Below are 15,893 nucleotides of genomic sequence, written 5' to 3' on the forward strand. Positions count from 1 at the left end.
ATTTTATAGTTAGTTTGAGCCAGTCACATTTCAGATGCTTGATAGCCACATTTCAGTGCAGTTCTAGAAGATCTGGTGCCACTCTCATCCCCAGGCTCTGTTCTCTGGGGAGCTATGGAAAGGAAATGTTATTTATCATTTAAGTTTCTCTTTGCCATGGACTCAGCTAAATAAAACCTTTTACCTCTGACCACAACCTGCCTCCTAAGTGTAGAATGCTGAGGCATAAAGTATTACGGGGTGGGCCCTTTGTTGAAGGTATAGTTTTCCCCTCCACTTGTTCCCAGATATGTGGCTGCTGTCGGAAATGGTGAATGAAAGCTTTAGGGCAGTGGTGGTGAACCTGTGGCACACATGCTCTAGCCAGCTGTTTGTCATCATTGAAAGGTCTAAAAGGTGCAGCTTCACTACCCTAGGGGCTGAAGGATCTAACAAACACCTGAGACTTCTAAAAAGTGCTGATTCTGAAACCACAGTCTGAGTTTATCCCATCCCCACAGCCCTACTCAGTGAATGCTGGCCAGACAACTACATAGCCAACTTGGTTGTGCCAACTCTTCCATCTCCCCGCAGGTCCACAGAGTAAGGCCCAGCGATGCCAGCCGAATGAACACAATTGCCTGGGCACAGAACTCTGTGTTCCCATGTCCCGCCTCTGCAATGGGGTCCAGGACTGTGTGGATGGCTCAGATGAAGGGTCTCACTGCCGAGGTAAGCACTGTGATATACTCTCCCATTCCTGGTAGATGCATGAGCTCTTTGCCTGGCATCTGTTGGAGTGGAAGGCCTGCCACTCAAGGACTGTTCTTCTTTGCATCATCAGTGGGGATGAGGGTTTGTTCTACTCCCCTGCCAAGATTTACCATCAAATGGCAGATGACTTTGGTGAGCCTTTGGGCTTGGAGTTTGATCAGACAAATGCCCTGGCTTGGGCACTTCCTCTAGCTGTGTGTGCATTTTCTGGACCCCTGTTTCTCATCTGTAAGAGATCAGTAGTTTTATACTTTCTGCTTTGAGTAGTGAGATCTTTTCTTCAAAAGGATGTAAGTCCTGATGCTGTGATTGAAGCTGGGGTTAATAGGATCTACAGTTTTATTTACTTGCTATCTCTACCAGTGCCCTGGACAGATCTCCAGGAATTGCAGGTTTGGGGGGACCCTGGAATCTGCTTTATACCCCCCTTCCCTGATAGTGTATACTTTCAGAGGTGATCGTTCGGAAAGCCCTCTAGTCTGAGGAGGGAACATTACAGGGTAAGTCAGACTTCTTTCTACCTGTGGCTCTGGTCTGCAGTCTTCCTGTGGGCCATGGAGCATCTGAGTCACTGTGCAAGCAACTGAGGAGAAATCAGAGAATTGGAAAGAGACAGTGTCTCAGACCTATCTGCCTGGAAATAGTGGCCTCTCTCTACTGTCTTGAGGTCTGGATCTGGAGCAGACATCCTTGGAAAGGCCCTGAGCAAGGCCCTGGGGAAGGGCGATCACAGGACAGGAGGTGGGGCCACCTTGTCTGGTGCCATGCACGTGTCAGAAAACATCTGCCTGTGGGAGGAGACACATCTGGATCCTTTCACTCACGCAGGGAGTGTGGAGCAAAGGGGTTTTCGGAAGATTTTTCTCCTTTCCTTTGGTTGATTTTTGTCTGAAGCTCCTAGAATAGGATGCAGAAGTGTGCTTAAGGGCTGACTTCAATTACCGCTAATACCTCTTCCTGTGTGTATCCAAGTTTACTTCCGTCTGAGTACCTTTTCAATTTTGAAAACAACAAAGAATCTGGAAAACCTAGGAATTGAACTTCCTTCTCTGCTTCTACCGAAGTTGGGTCTCCTTACTTCACCCCACCCCACTCTGTATCCAGAAGAGAAACTCTTTTCTAGAATGAACCATATTTCTCTTCTTAGGGGAGGGCTGGAAGGCAGCACATTTGGGCTCCTGAGTGGAAGCAGGGAGGAGAAAGAATAACTGGGGCCTGGCCCCCATCTCAACTCTTCCTGGCAGGCTTAGTGCCTTAAACGCCTTAACATCTCAGCCACTCTCTCTCCTGGGGGGAGTGGGGGTGTGAGGCAGCTGGACAAAGGGGTCTTTGTGGCCCAGCTGCCTGGCCCCACGCAAGGCCATTAATTGGGTCGCTGGTCTTGTGGGGGCAGGCAACTCTGTCCCACCTCTCCCTCCTCGTGTCTCACTCCCTTCTGTCTCCCCTGTGGAAGTGGGTCAGTGGCAGAAGTAAGATTGGAAAAGGATCCCAAGGGAACCAGTTTTGCTCCTTCTCTCCATCTTCCACTTTGGGCTTTCTTTCTGAGGTTCCAGGGGCACAAGGGACGGGTCGAAGGGTGCTCCTATGCCAGAGCTTAAGACAGACTCAAATTCTGTTCTTCACATTCGTCTGACACTGACATTGTAATCTGTGGGCAGCATGGATAAGAGACTGTGAAAGGGATAAGACTCACTGTATCTTCTTCCTGTTGACCCCAACCAAGTACCAGAACCCTGTGGGATCACAGGTGGTCCCAAACACCAGAGCAGGTATAGGTGGTTTCAAGCCAAAATTGGCTCTGTGACATTGAGTCAGTCTCAGCCATCTAGACTTCAGTTTCCTCACATTTGCAGAATACAATACATGCTTCCTAAGACCCTGTCTCTCTCAGGCAATGTTGGCCTCCCCTTTGAAGTCAAATTTAAAGACTGATAGGAGGGGCTGGGGATTTAGCTCAGCGGCATAAGTGCCTGCCTTGCAAGCAGGCAGTCGTGAGTTCGATCCCTGGTACCGATAAAAAGGAAAAAGACAAAAACAAAAAAACAAAAAAAAAAAAAAAGACTGATAGGAGATGAGGGAAGGCTGCTGTCTGAGGATGAGTCTGGAGATCTGAGTGTGTCTCTCCTGCCCACACAGAGCTCCGAGGTAACTGCTCTCGGCTGGGCTGCCAGCACCACTGTGTTCCGACGCTTAGTGGGCCCACCTGCTACTGCAACAGCAGCTTTCAGCTGCAGGCAGATGACAAGACCTGCAAAGGTACGTTAGTGTGCGTGCTTACATGTGTGCGTGTGCTGCGGGAGGCTGGTAGGGTAGGGGAAATGAGAAGAAAGGTGTAAAGGGGGAGCTCCAGGGCATGCTTAGGAACCCTAGCCATTTGTTTCCACCAGATTTTTAAAAATTCATCTTATTATAGATAATTGTCTTGTAAAAAACTAAAGCATTACAAATACGTCTGTACAGATACAGCTTCTTTTCAATTCTGGTCCCTTTCCATCTATCTGGAGGTCAATTCTGCTATCATTGTGTTACCTCTTTTTGCAGACTCATGTGTGCATTTGTGTATATGGACTCATGGAAAATCTAATTGAAAGTATTGCTGTGTATATATGCCCTTTTTCGCATAGAGTACCATATTGTAGGTATCATTTACAATGTTGTTTGTTCCTCAATATGTTCCAGAGATATTTTTCCCTGTTCATATGTAGAGATCTACCTCATTCTTTGAAAAACCACTGTGACATATAACTACTACCACAGTTTACTTGGCCATCTCCTTATTGATGACTAAGATGTTCCCAGTTTCTCTCTGTCATAGGCAATGAAAACGTTTTAAATTTTCCTCTCTGAGTCTGCATAAATACCAGATTCTCTGTGGCGCTATCCTGACCACTCTTAAATCGCACCCCTATTACCTGCATTCTCTATTCCCTTTCTGTAATTTGTCTCTCAGTGCTCAGGATAGAACCTGTGGCCTTGTACACAAGAGGCAGATACTTCACTTACTGAGCTATCCCCCCAGCTCCTCTTTGTCTAATTTTTTTTTTCAATAGCACCAGTAACTTTTCTTTACACTAGCACTTCTATCGTACACTTTACCTTTTGTTTTCTTCATTGTTGTAATAACAATATTTCATTTATTATGCAAATAAAGATTTCTTGATGACAATAGTGTGGGTCTATTCTAAAATTTGCTGGTGTATATCCCAAACTCACTATATAGGTGCTTAAGAAATCTTTTCTACAGCTGTTTGTGGTGACACACACCTATAATCCCAGATATTTAAGAGGAAGATCAAATTTGAAGCCAGCCTGGGCAACATATCAAGACCCTGTCTCCATAGAGAGTAGAAGGAGCTGGGAATGTAGGTCAGTGGTTCAACCTCAGGTACCACCACCAAAAAAAAGTTTTCTGAATGAATGACATATATAATTCCAAGACTGGATTTGCTAGGCAATAAGGTTCATGCATTTGATACTATAATAATAGATTGTGCCAGACTGTCTTTCCAGATGTAAGGATGGACACAGGATAGTGTCTAAGGTAACCACATTCCTGTCCTTTCTAAACTGGAAATGACCACACCCTTGTCTTTTACCTGGCAGACTTTGACGAGTGCTCAGTATATGGCACCTGCAGTCAGCTGTGCACCAACACAGACGGCTCCTTCACATGCGGCTGTGTGGAAGGATACCTGCTGCAACCTGACAACCGCTCCTGCAAGGCGAAGAATGGTGGGTGGAGCTGACTGTGACCTCCATGCCAGACATCCTCAATGCAATTCCCTGATAGGGAGTGGCCTGAGAAACTCAAGGGCCCTTGCTGCACTGACCTTTCTCTGCCCTCCTCAGAGCCAGTAGACCGGCCCCCTGTGCTGCTGATCGCCAACTCCCAGAACATCCTAGCTACGTACCTGAGTGGGGCTCAGGTGTCTACCATCACACCTACCAGCACGCGGCAGACCACAGCCATGGACTTCAGCTATGCCAACGAGACTGTATGCTGGGTCCACGTTGGAGACAGTGCTGCCCAGACACAACTAAAGTGTGCCCGCATGCCGGGCCTGAAAGGCTTTGTGGATGAGCACACTATCAACATCTCCCTCAGCTTACACCGTGAGTCACCCACTCCTACTCCCAGCTCCGAGGGCAAGGGACGGTAGAGGAGATGGGTGAGAGGGACCCTGGCTGCAATAAGGGTAGGAGCTTAGATAGATTGGTGCCTATCTGGGGCAGGAGCCCAAATATGATGTCCCTGACTGAGGCTGAGGCAGGGGCATGGACACAATGCTGTCTGTTTAAGGCAAGGTCAGAGCCACAGTTTTGCTTCCTCTTTGAGCTGTCTCTAGCTGGCTCTTGCATTTCTAGCTGTGAGCTGAGAGAGATCTCAAAGGAGAAGTGAAGGTTCAAGGAGTAATGAATGGTCAATCTCTAGAGACCAGAAACTGTACCTTCTCTAGGAAAGGAGAATGCTGATTAGACCACAGAGGGGCTGACCCATGCAGCAGGAGCCAAGACTAGGAAAGGAAGAAGCTGGAGCTGAGGAAAACCCTGCTAAATTATGATTGAGGACAGAGGAGCCAGAGCCTTCATTTTCCTTGGGGATGTGACCAGAAGGGACTTCTAGCTACAGGGAGAAGAAAGAGTGTCACGGGATGGGGTTCATGCATAGCTGAGTGTAGATACACTGCCTGGCACAGTCCTGCTCTTCTCAGATGCCATTACACAAACAAGCAAAAAGCCCTAGAGTCAACATCTAACATCATCACATTTCCATGAAATGCTCCGCAGGGCTGAGAAAAAGAACCTGGCCTGTGATTGATTTGCCCCCACCTCCCAGGGTAACGTTATTTATGACCTTGAGTAAACCAGAATTCCTTTTCTCTGCCTTGGTTTCCTAACCAATGGGTTTGCATAGTGGGTTTGAGCTTGTCTGTCCAAGTTAGATTAACTGAAGTGAAAGCTAGTAGGCAGTAGTAAATAAACATAAGATTTAGGATTGTGAACTTTCAGCTTCTTTAGAAAGTCTTTTATTTATTTTTTTTCCTTCAGTGTTAGGGATCAAACCCAGAGCTTCTTGCATGCTAAATATGTGGTTTACTGCTAAGCTATATCCCCAAACCCTCTAGAAAATAATGTTGAGTTCCTTTATTCGGTTCTATGATGATTGCCATGCAAAAAAGAAGAACCCAGAAGGGTGGCAAGGAATTGATTCTGGGAGAAAGAAAGGTGCTTCTGGAGACAGTGGAAAGCAGAGGAGCCTCTCACTCTGTGACCTCGTGATAGAGTTTATACCTCAGCTCCCAGCTCCTTCAGAGCATCCTGAAGGTGTCTTTGGGTTGTTGGTGTCCAAGGCTCACATATAATTAGATATGGGTCCTCCTTGGGGTACCAAGTAGAGGGCTTCCAAGCTGTTGAAAGGTTGGCAGCCTAAGGAACCCCACAGAAAATAGGGTGGGACTGAGGAAGATCCCATGAGACAACTGCCCTCCCTTGTTAATTGCTCAACCCAGCTGTCCTATCTGGGCAAATATGTCCAGCACTATTTTCTCCAGCCCTAGTTGGTAGGTGACTCTGGGGTGTTCTAACAAGAACCTTCTCAACTTCTGCTCTTTTCTGGTCTCCTTCTCCTGACTTTGTCCCCAAAAGGAAGAAATAACCTCAGACAGACACCCATCCCTTAGCAAACAGATTTGCCTTAGCTCTCAGTCTACTAGATTCACTGGGGCCCTCTGGGGCAGAGTCCAGGAGTCTGGAAGAGACCAAGGTTCTAGAGGGAAGTGGGGTGAATGAGTGGGTTCCTCTTGCCCCAGCTTTGGTCCTTTACTCCTAGCCCTGCCTACAACCCTGACACCACACCCCTGACGCCAGAATGTCTGGCTGTCACCCTGAGGATGGTTGTTTTGCTCTCATCCCACAAAGTAATTATGGGCCCCGAGCTGAGGATGTTGAAGTGTCTCTCCCTAGCACCCTCCCCCTCCTAACTCATCCCCCTGCCCAGGAGGAGGCCTACCCTGGAGTGTGAGGCGCTGGGCCCTTGTGCTCACCTGCTTTGTAGACTCCTGGCCTATAATTAGCTCCCCTAGAGAGTGAAGAAAAAGGTTACTGCTTTCTCCTGCCTTCTCTTCCCTCCAGGGTGGCTCTCCCTGCAGTCATTCTATACTTCTTCCTCTAGCCTCAGCACTCATTGCCCTGGGGGTTTGGGGATCCAGCTGGTCATCTCTTTCCTCCCACTTGGGAATACAGCCAGCGCCCATCCTCCCTGCTGCTGCCATTGTCCCAGTGGGATGGGGACCTGTGAGGCTCAAGACCATGCCTGGAGAGCTTGATTGTAGGAGCTAGAGGAAAATGGAAGACCTTTAGCAAGCACTGAGGCCAGCCTCTTGGTTTTCAGTATTTTCTTTCCAAAGTGACTTGTATCTTCGATTTAAGTGGCACATGGATAAGGTTTTATTATTATTATGTTTTTATTTGGTACTGTTACTAGGAAATTCCGATTACCAGCATATCAAACCTGTGATTTCGTAGATTATTTAGGATACAACAGAATAAGAAAAATAAGTTGGTTTAAAGAAATACAAAATACATAATAGTATAAGCTATACATACACATGGCGAGTATTTTCAAAGTGATGAACAAGACTGAAGTCCTGGAGTCGGAAGCCCTGATGGATAATAGGCCTCATGGTTCCAGAGCTAAGACCCAGCCTGCCCACCTTAATCCCCACCTCTGATCACCCTCTCAAGGGACCTCTGACCATCCTGTCTACTGCATGGCTGTTTCTAGGCTAGCTAATGGTCATATCTGCTTACCCTCACCTACATCCCACCCGCCCCAGCTCTGCATTTCCTCAGCTGAGCTCCTCTGACCTGTGCTGTCTTCAGCCCTGAGCATGTTTCCACAGAAGGAAGAATGAGGCTGACTGCAGGAAAGGGGCCCTGGGAAGGCAGAGGTGTGTGCGTGGAGGTTCTGAGCTTGCAAGTTGAGGCCTGGAAGCAACTAGGGTTTGCTGAAGTCACTTGAAAATGGTAGGCTATGTGTGAGAGGACAATCAAGAGGATTTCAGGGAGTCTAGGTTTTCCCTCTCTGCTCCATGCTGTATGGGGAAGAATGAAGTAGATTAGATGGTGAGGTTCAGAAAAGGTCCCCCAAGCTGCAGGGAGCAAGGTTGCGAAATGAGTCTCCAAGTCCAGCTGGCCAACTTCTCTCTCTCTCTCTCTCTTTCTCTCTCTCTCTCTCTCTCTCTCTCTCTCTCTCTCTCTCTCTCTCTCTCTCTCTCTCCCCACCCCCCTCTGGTGTGTGTGTGTGTGTGTGTGTGTGTGTTTTTAAAATCACAACAGGAAATGAGGTAGTGACTTGTCCAGGAGGGAGGCCAAAAAGGGGCAGACAGCAGCCCCACGGAGTCTGTGATCAACTGGAAAGGGAGCTGTCTCCCCACTGCTGTGGGCACCCCAGGTCCTCTTAGCACCCCCCTACACAACACTTCTGGACTTTCCATGTGAAAGGCTCTCCCCTTCTCTGGCCTTTATGACCCATAAGATATCAGAATCTTGAGGGCAGTAGGGGAGTCCAGCCACCATACTCTTTGGCTGTCAACTCCCTGCATCCTGGCACCTTGACCTCCTATTCCCTTTCGCAGTTTCCTAATCATCTAATAGCCCTTTTGCTCCTACTTTCCCAGCCAGGGCCAGCCCTGAGTCTACCGGCCAGGATCCAGCCCTGTCCTCTCCTCCCCCGCTGTCTCCTTGAAGTTGCCTCTCCACCCAGCCTGCCCCCAGCACCCTCCTCCTTGTTTTCAAGCCAAAGGAAGTAACTTAAGCAAGACAGACATGTTTTAGAGTCCAGCAAGGTTTTTTCAAAAGGCCCTAAGACAAGAAGAGCAGAACTCAGGCATCTCCTCACAGAGATCCAGGACAAAATGTTTCTTAGGGATCTAAACCAGGCAGGGGAAGGGAACAGGGAATAAGCCCCAGGCTGGAAGTGTAAGCCGAGGCAGAAAGAGGGCCCAGAGAGAAGAGGTGACACAGTGTAGCTAAGATCCAGACTTGCTGATAGAACAACAAATAGGAATGTTAGGCCATGTCATTTAGCAAAGCTTATGCCAGGCCTGTCCAAGTCTCCTACTCCACCTTTGAAGTCCTTAGACTTAATCAACCCCCTGGGTGAGATCCCTGAGTAGTAACATCTTTTCCCACTGTCCTGAGGCATTGAAGGACAGAGAAAGAGGATCTTGGTGGCAAAAGAGAAGGAAAAAGTGATATCCTAGCTGTTGGACAACAGAGCAACAAACAGCTGTTAAACAAGTCAATACATGTGTGTCAGGTGCCTGGGACGGGGATGAAAGGCAGTGCCCTGTTCTCCTGATGTCTGCAGTCAGATGAACTGGCTGTGATGAAAGGGGCTTCAGAGGCCAGTGAAGCTTCTAACAGGGAGAGCTCCTGCCAGTAAGGAAAACTCCTTCCATCAGGAAAAGCTATTCTCATACAGATAGTTCCTACCCATAAGAAGAGCTCTTCTCAGAGGAAGCATTTCCTCTGGAAGCCTGAGCTGGTCTGGAGGGACAGTAGCTGTGGCCCCCAGCTCTTGGTCAAGAAGGCCACAGACTCTGGCTAGAGGCACAAATGGGAGTTTGATAGAAAAGGATGAGGTTAATGGGAAAGGATGGAGGACAGTGGCATGAACAATGCATCCCGTGTGTGGAGCATTTTTTATGTGCCAAACCCTGGGCTAAGTGCTATTATTACACTACGCCATTTTACAGATGAAGAAATAAGGACAGCAAAATTGAGTAACTTGCCCATAGTTCCATAGTTGAAAGATGACAAAACCAGAATTCAAACCAAGGCTGCCAATGTCCAGACCCCAGCTGGACGCAAGGAAGAGCAGAACAATGGAAATGGGCATGGGTTCCTGCAATAAAGGCCAGAACCCAATGTGTTCCCGGCGACGTGGCTAAGGTGGGAATTGGATTCTCCTTCCCTCTCCAGGGACCTGGCACCTAATCCTAAATTGGGGGTGTATAGGTGTATTGGGGGACATTTTCTTGGGCTATAAAGACTCCTTCCTCCAGCTTTCCATACTTTCAAGAAAGTGACTATAACTCTATACCGAAAGCTAGAGTTATTTTTGGGAAAGCAGTGTCTGTTTGAGAAATACAATATTGAACAATATCGGTGATGGAGAAGTTGAGAGAAGCTGGAGCTGCCTGCTGTGCAGCCTGTTGAGTGCTGGGCAGAGGCTATCCAGATGGCTCAGCACTTGCAAACACACATCTTAGGTCTATTCTGGGGCCTGGAACTGAAAGTCCTTTGCAACATCACAGGCGGACTGTGACCTCCCCTCTGACTCACACATCCCCTTCCCAACTCCCTAACCTCTCTTCACACTAGAATCCTCACTTCTTGGCCACCAGGCCACAGCCACACTCCTCTCTCAACACAGGACCCTTTTTCCTCCCCTTGGATTTGAGATTCTCCTGTCCTAAGGATGGAGCCTTTGGCCAGAGCTCCTCTGGGGCAGATCAAGCCTAGAAAGATCAAGCCTAGAAGGCTGAGCCCCAAGGTTTGTGGAGTCTTGAGTGCTCAGGTATAGCACAGAAGGGAGTGACCCAGAGACCACCCCCCTCTGGGAGGTGAAAGAGTAGCCTTCGCCCTCCCAACCTGACCCCTTGTCTGTATGCAGGCTTTGGAGTGGTAGCTCTGCACGCATGCGTGTTTGTGCTTGTGCGTGTGTGTGTGTGTGTGTGTGTGTGTGTGTGTGTGTGTGTGTGTGTGTGTCTGTGTGTCTGTGTGTGTGTCTGTGTGTGTGTGTGTTGGGGCAGGCAGAGGAATCTAATCTTTAGGAGAGAGAAAAATAGTGTGGTGGAAGGGGGTTGGATAACAAAGGATTTTTGCTTACAACTAATAGTCTCCAGCTGCAAAAATACCAAAGGGGAGGCCAGGCAGGCTCCAGTTCTTGCCAACTCCTCACCGGCCTGCTGAGTGGGGCCCTGCCTGGCCTGTAGGGAGGTGGAAGGGGAGACTAGCCAAGGGCAAATATCTAAGAACAGAGACCATCTCTCTGCCTTTCTTCCCGGAAGTGGGAGGAAATCCAGGCCAGGAGGGAGGCACTTGGGTTGCTCACATACCAAGACTTGGGCAGATGCTTGTGCGGTAGCACCTAGGATTGGGGCATCAGCTCTCTGCGGGTTTCTTCCTCTGCCCCTCTTGCCAAAGGAAGGGTGGATGGGGGAGCAGGAGGAGGGAGTTGCCAGTCCCAGGATGGGCAGTGACTCAGGGAAGCCTCAGGAAGTTGGAAAGGACATACACGCCAGCTGGTGCTGGGAAAACAGCTTTGACTGATGAAGTTCCCTTGCATGCCAGCAGCCCCCAGACCCCTGCCGTGCCCATCAAGTAAAGGGCATACAGCCCTGTTTGACTTTCAGCCACCCTGCCGGCTGCCTGAGCTGCAGGCAGGTCCCAGATCTGGGATGTCAGCTTCCTTTGGAGCACAGCCACCAGCATTCATTTTAATTTGGCTTCGCTGTAGTAACAGTGTGTGGGGCAGTTTGGTCACCTTAACCGCTGCACTGGGCCCTCTTCCTCCATAGCCTGGATACTCTGCTCTTTCTCCCCAGGATAGGCCAGTATTAGGAACCCAGAGGAAAAAAATAGTGGGGTGTGGGGATGCATCAGTATTTACAGAAGTAGCAGGTCATTCCTGTGACCTTTCTCCAGTTGTCTTGGGGTGGAAGAGAAGACCTGAAGAGGAAACAAGTTTGATGAGGACCTCCCTATTGGCTCTTTCCCTTCCTCCCCCCAGCCTCAGTCCTGTGACTGTGAGTCAGTGACCCGCCAGCCAAGTTCCTTGGGAGCCTGTTCCAGTTCCCCTGCCCCCGACCTCTGCTGTTAGGAAACAGCCCCTGAATCCTTCTGGGGAGGAGGGGGATTAGGGAGGACTTGAGTAAAACCCGAGGCATTATACCTGTAGCTGTGGGAAGGCAGAATAATCCCTACTGGGTTGAGTGTGGGCTGAGTTTTAACCAAAAGCAGACAATCCAAAGATTTCTTTACCTGTTGGGAAAATTGGCAGGGTTGTCATTAAAGACAAGAGTCCCCAAAAGTCACTCCCTTAGGAATTTCCTTTTTTTTTTTTTTTTATCTGTACCAGGGATCAAACTCACGACCACACACTTGCAAGGCAGGTGCTTATGCTGCTGAGCTAAATCCCCAGCCCCAGGAATTGCCTATTTTACAAGATATAACAACCTCTGACAATGCAATTGTAGAAGCCAGTGAATTCTGGAGTCATGGGACGAGAGGAGGCCAACGGGGTCTTTGTCCTCAGACTCCCTACCTTTTAGACTTCTTTATGCCCTTGTGCTACTCCTCCTTTCCTTGGCCCTCTGGACCTCTTCCAGAACTGTGGCTTCAGCTGAGTATGGGCACCTGGTTTCCATCTTCCCCCGCTTCCTAAAGCCATGCTGAACCATTTTTCAATCTACCTCTAGGATTCTTTTCCTGAACCCTCCTCAAACTTTGTGTCTTACTCCCCATTCTTCCTACCCTCTCTAACAAATAAGTAAACTGAGTAATAGGAATTTGGGAGAATCAAGGGCATGGGGTGAATAGAGGAAGTCAGACCCATGGTACTGTTCCCAGTGTGCCCCCATGAATCTTCCATTTTAGATCTCTGCAGTCCCCATATTTTGGAATATTTTTCTCCTAACGGGGTTGTCCTGCTTTTCCATTTTCAAAATGTGCACAACATGTGTGGCCTTTAGTCAGCACTGTATTTAGTGGGAGATAACTATTACAATAGCAAGTAAATAAAAGTCCAGCAAAATCCAGGGATTTCGCTCAATAGCGTTAAGTGTCTGCCTGGACTGTTGGTATCCTGAGAAGATAGATCTGTTTAAAGCTGCATAAGCCTAGGGTTGCATAAGCCTGTCAGTCAATTAGTCAACCAACATTTGCTTCATACCTCTGTGTGTAACATCTGAGCCTAGCATGGGAAGTGGAGGTATAGAGAGGATGCTTAGAGACTTCTTTTTGGTGAGACCAGATATATGGAAATATGGCAAATAATACAGGACTAAGAGTGACATTGCAAGTGACTCCTGCAGGAACCCAGGGAAAGCCAAGGGGTGGGAGAGGAGGGTGCCCTGGCTCTGCACCAGCCAGGGATGGGAGGCATGCCTGTGGGAGGGCCTGTTCCCCCCTCCATAGCTCTTCCATTCACACTCTCCAGATGTGGAACAGATGGCCATCGACTGGCTGACAGGCAACTTCTACTTTGTGGATGACATCGATGATAGGATTTTTGTCTGCAACCGAAACGGGGACACGTGTGTCACTTTGCTAGACCTGGAACTCTACAACCCCAAGGGCATAGCTCTGGATCCTGCCATGGGGTGAGAGTGGCAGGCAGGGGTTCTGGCCTTGGAAGGAGGGAGGCAGATGCTATTGTGGGCAAGAGGGTACCTAACACCTCAATTAACATGCGTCTGCCCACAGGAAGGTATTCTTCACTGACTACGGGCAGATACCAAAGGTTGAGCGCTGTGATATGGATGGGCAGAACCGTACCAAGCTGGTTGATAGCAAGATTGTCTTTCCTCATGGCATCACGCTGGATCTGGTTAGCCGCCTCGTCTACTGGGCTGATGCCTACCTGGACTACATCGAGGTGGTAGACTACGAGGGAAAGGGCCGGCAGACCATCATCCAAGGCATCCTGGTGAGGGAGCCTTGTCTGAGACTATTAGGGGGGAGCCCAGGGTCATCAGGAGAAGGGGAAGTCTTTGGGGGAGAACCGATCTCAAGGTCTGAGTAAGTTAGGGGCATGGAGACAACAGGGAAACATGATTGCTCATGTCCTTTGCTGGGAGTGGGACAGGCAGAATTGCAAAGAAAGAGTAGGATATAGTTTACCCTATGATGGGAAAAGTCACTTTAGTGACATTTTTACTTCCTTTTTCTCATTTGGTTCTTAAAATAACTCTGGGAAGATGAGCAGGCAGGTTTAATTCTCTTTTGGCAGATGAATAAAGCAGGTTGCAAAGATATTTAGTGATTTTGCTCAGGTCACACAACTGGACAATAGTTCTTAAACCCAGTTGAAAAGCCTTGTGGTTTAGAGGTGGTACCTCCACTCGAGGATAATTAGGGTGACCAACCATACCAGTTTACCTGGGATTGTCTTGGTTTTACTGAAAGGCTCATAAACCAGGAAAGCCCTTAGTCTTGAGCAAACTGGGATAGTTCACCACCCCAGTAAGTGATATAGTAGTAGTCAGAACTTCCTTGGGACAAAATGTCTTCTTTCAGCTTTCCCTAAACTGAGCCAGAATAAGAGGGTTCTGGAAACAGTGTTTAGGGCCCAAATCTAATACCACCTACAGTCATTAAACATCTGCTAGTACCTAATTCTATGAAGGCCATAGTTGCTGCCCTCTAGGGGTTTAGGTAGAGTGGGTAGGACAAGTCCACTAGTCACTACACTGGGCATTAGAGAGAGTGTAGAAAGAAAACATCTTCGGTTGGAAGATCCCAAGGAGTTTTTCAAAGAGATGTTCTGTGATGAATGAATGAAATCTTGTAAACTAAAATCTTCAGTTGAGGATAATCTAGCAGGGGGTGGGGAGGAATAAACTATGGAGTTTAAATAACATAGGCTACTGAATATATTGATGTATGTCTATATTTCCAGCACTCTAGGAAACTGAGGCAGAAAGATCAAAAGTTCTAATCTGACCTGGGCAACTTAATGAGTTGGTGAAACCTTATCTCAAAAAATATTAAAAGAGGTGTGGGGATGTGGCTTAGTGTGAAAGCCTTGAGTTCAATGTCTAGTACTGCTAAATAAACAAATTAATATAAGCAAATAAGCAAAAGCCATTGGGTTGACAGGGGCATAGCTCAGTGGTAGCCTAGAGTACTTGCCTAGCATTCATGAAGCCCAAAGTTAAATCCTTAGCACTGCAAAACAAAACAAAAACTAAAGGGTGAACTTGGGAAAGCTGACGACGGAGTCTAGGGGGAAGCTTAGGGACTTCCCAGTCACAGAGAGAAGAGCCCCTTTTCATCTCATGTTGACCGCTCCCTTCTGTCTCAGATTGAGCACCTGTATGGCCTGACTGTGTTCGAGAATTATCTCTATGCTACCAACTCAGACAATGCCAATGCCCAGCAGAAGACAAGTGTGATCCGTGTGAACCGCTTCAACAGCACTGAGTATCAGGTTGTCACACGTGTGGACAAGGGTGGTGCCCTCCATATCTACCATCAGCGGCGTCAGCCTCGAGGTGAGTGGACTCTGTAGTCCCTCCAAAGCTCATCCCCAAAGGGCTCTGGGCTCGCCTTTCTATGAAATGTCCTATGAGAACCCCTGACTCTTTCACATCATGAGTACTTCTCCTAGCCATCCAACCCAGACCATCTACCCTGGCCTCTCAACCTGCCCTGCCTATTTCTTTCTACCCTTACAAGAGCCCCTTCCCCATTGTGCCTCTCCCAGTTCCCTTGCTGTGGCCATAGCGCCTGGCCACAGGCAGTACTAGAGCCTCTCCCCTGACCACTAACACCACATCTAACAGCACCTGAAGGCTAGGTAGTGGCTTAGTAATGTTACAGAGGAACCCTCGTCCTGTGGCTTGCAAATTCTAAAAGGAGACAACAGGTTCAGAGATCACAGCATCAGGGATTGTGGTCAGACTTCAGGAAGCCTTCTAAAGGCCTGGACATGGGTCCTGAAAGGTGCTGACAGCTCTTCCCCCTGTCCCCAGTGCGGAGCCATGCCTGTGAGAACGACCAGTATGGGAAACCAGGTGGCTGTTCTGACATCTGCCTACTGGCCAACAGCCACAAGGCTCGGACCTGCCGCTGCCGCTCTGGCTTCAGCCTGGGTAGTGATGGGAAGTCCTGCAAAAGTAAGTGACAGGGAGAGCAGGTATGCTTCAGGTGGGAGGGTGAGAGGTTTCCTCGGATATCGCCCCACAGCCTGATGCCTCTGTCTGCGATGCAGAGAGACTAAGTGAAGGACAGAGACAGGATTTGAATCCACACCTGGAACAGTTATTACCATCACCACAGACAGGCTGCATAGAAGTCTGTAAACTTTTTCATTCATTCTTTTTTTTTTTTTTTGGTACCGGGAATCAAAC

At 48.4% G+C, this 15,893-nt stretch overlaps 1 protein-coding gene across 1 annotated transcript in view; it reads left to right on the plus strand.

The window, feature by feature from the left end:
* The window catches only part of Lrp1 (LDL receptor related protein 1), a 77,685-nt gene that overhangs the window by 10,691 nt on the left and 51,101 nt on the right, over window positions 1-15,893 (plus strand). Inside the window, exons 3-10 of the mRNA XM_013159084.3 lie at window positions 574-711; window positions 2,890-3,009; window positions 4,357-4,485; window positions 4,603-4,866; window positions 12,980-13,142; window positions 13,246-13,468; window positions 14,846-15,035; window positions 15,516-15,659. Coding sequence (XP_013014538.2) covers window positions 574-711; window positions 2,890-3,009; window positions 4,357-4,485; window positions 4,603-4,866; window positions 12,980-13,142; window positions 13,246-13,468; window positions 14,846-15,035; window positions 15,516-15,659 — 1,371 coding nt within the window. The remainder of the gene's footprint in view (window positions 1-573; window positions 712-2,889; window positions 3,010-4,356; window positions 4,486-4,602; window positions 4,867-12,979; window positions 13,143-13,245; window positions 13,469-14,845; window positions 15,036-15,515; window positions 15,660-15,893) is intronic.

The sequence above is a fragment of the Cavia porcellus genome, unplaced genomic scaffold (genome assembly GCF_034190915.1).
Source record: "Cavia porcellus strain 051 isolate PalLab524CR breed Dunkin Hartley unplaced genomic scaffold, mCavPor4.1 scaffold_8, whole genome shotgun sequence".
Classification (NCBI taxonomy): domain Eukaryota; kingdom Metazoa; phylum Chordata; class Mammalia; order Rodentia; family Caviidae; genus Cavia; species Cavia porcellus.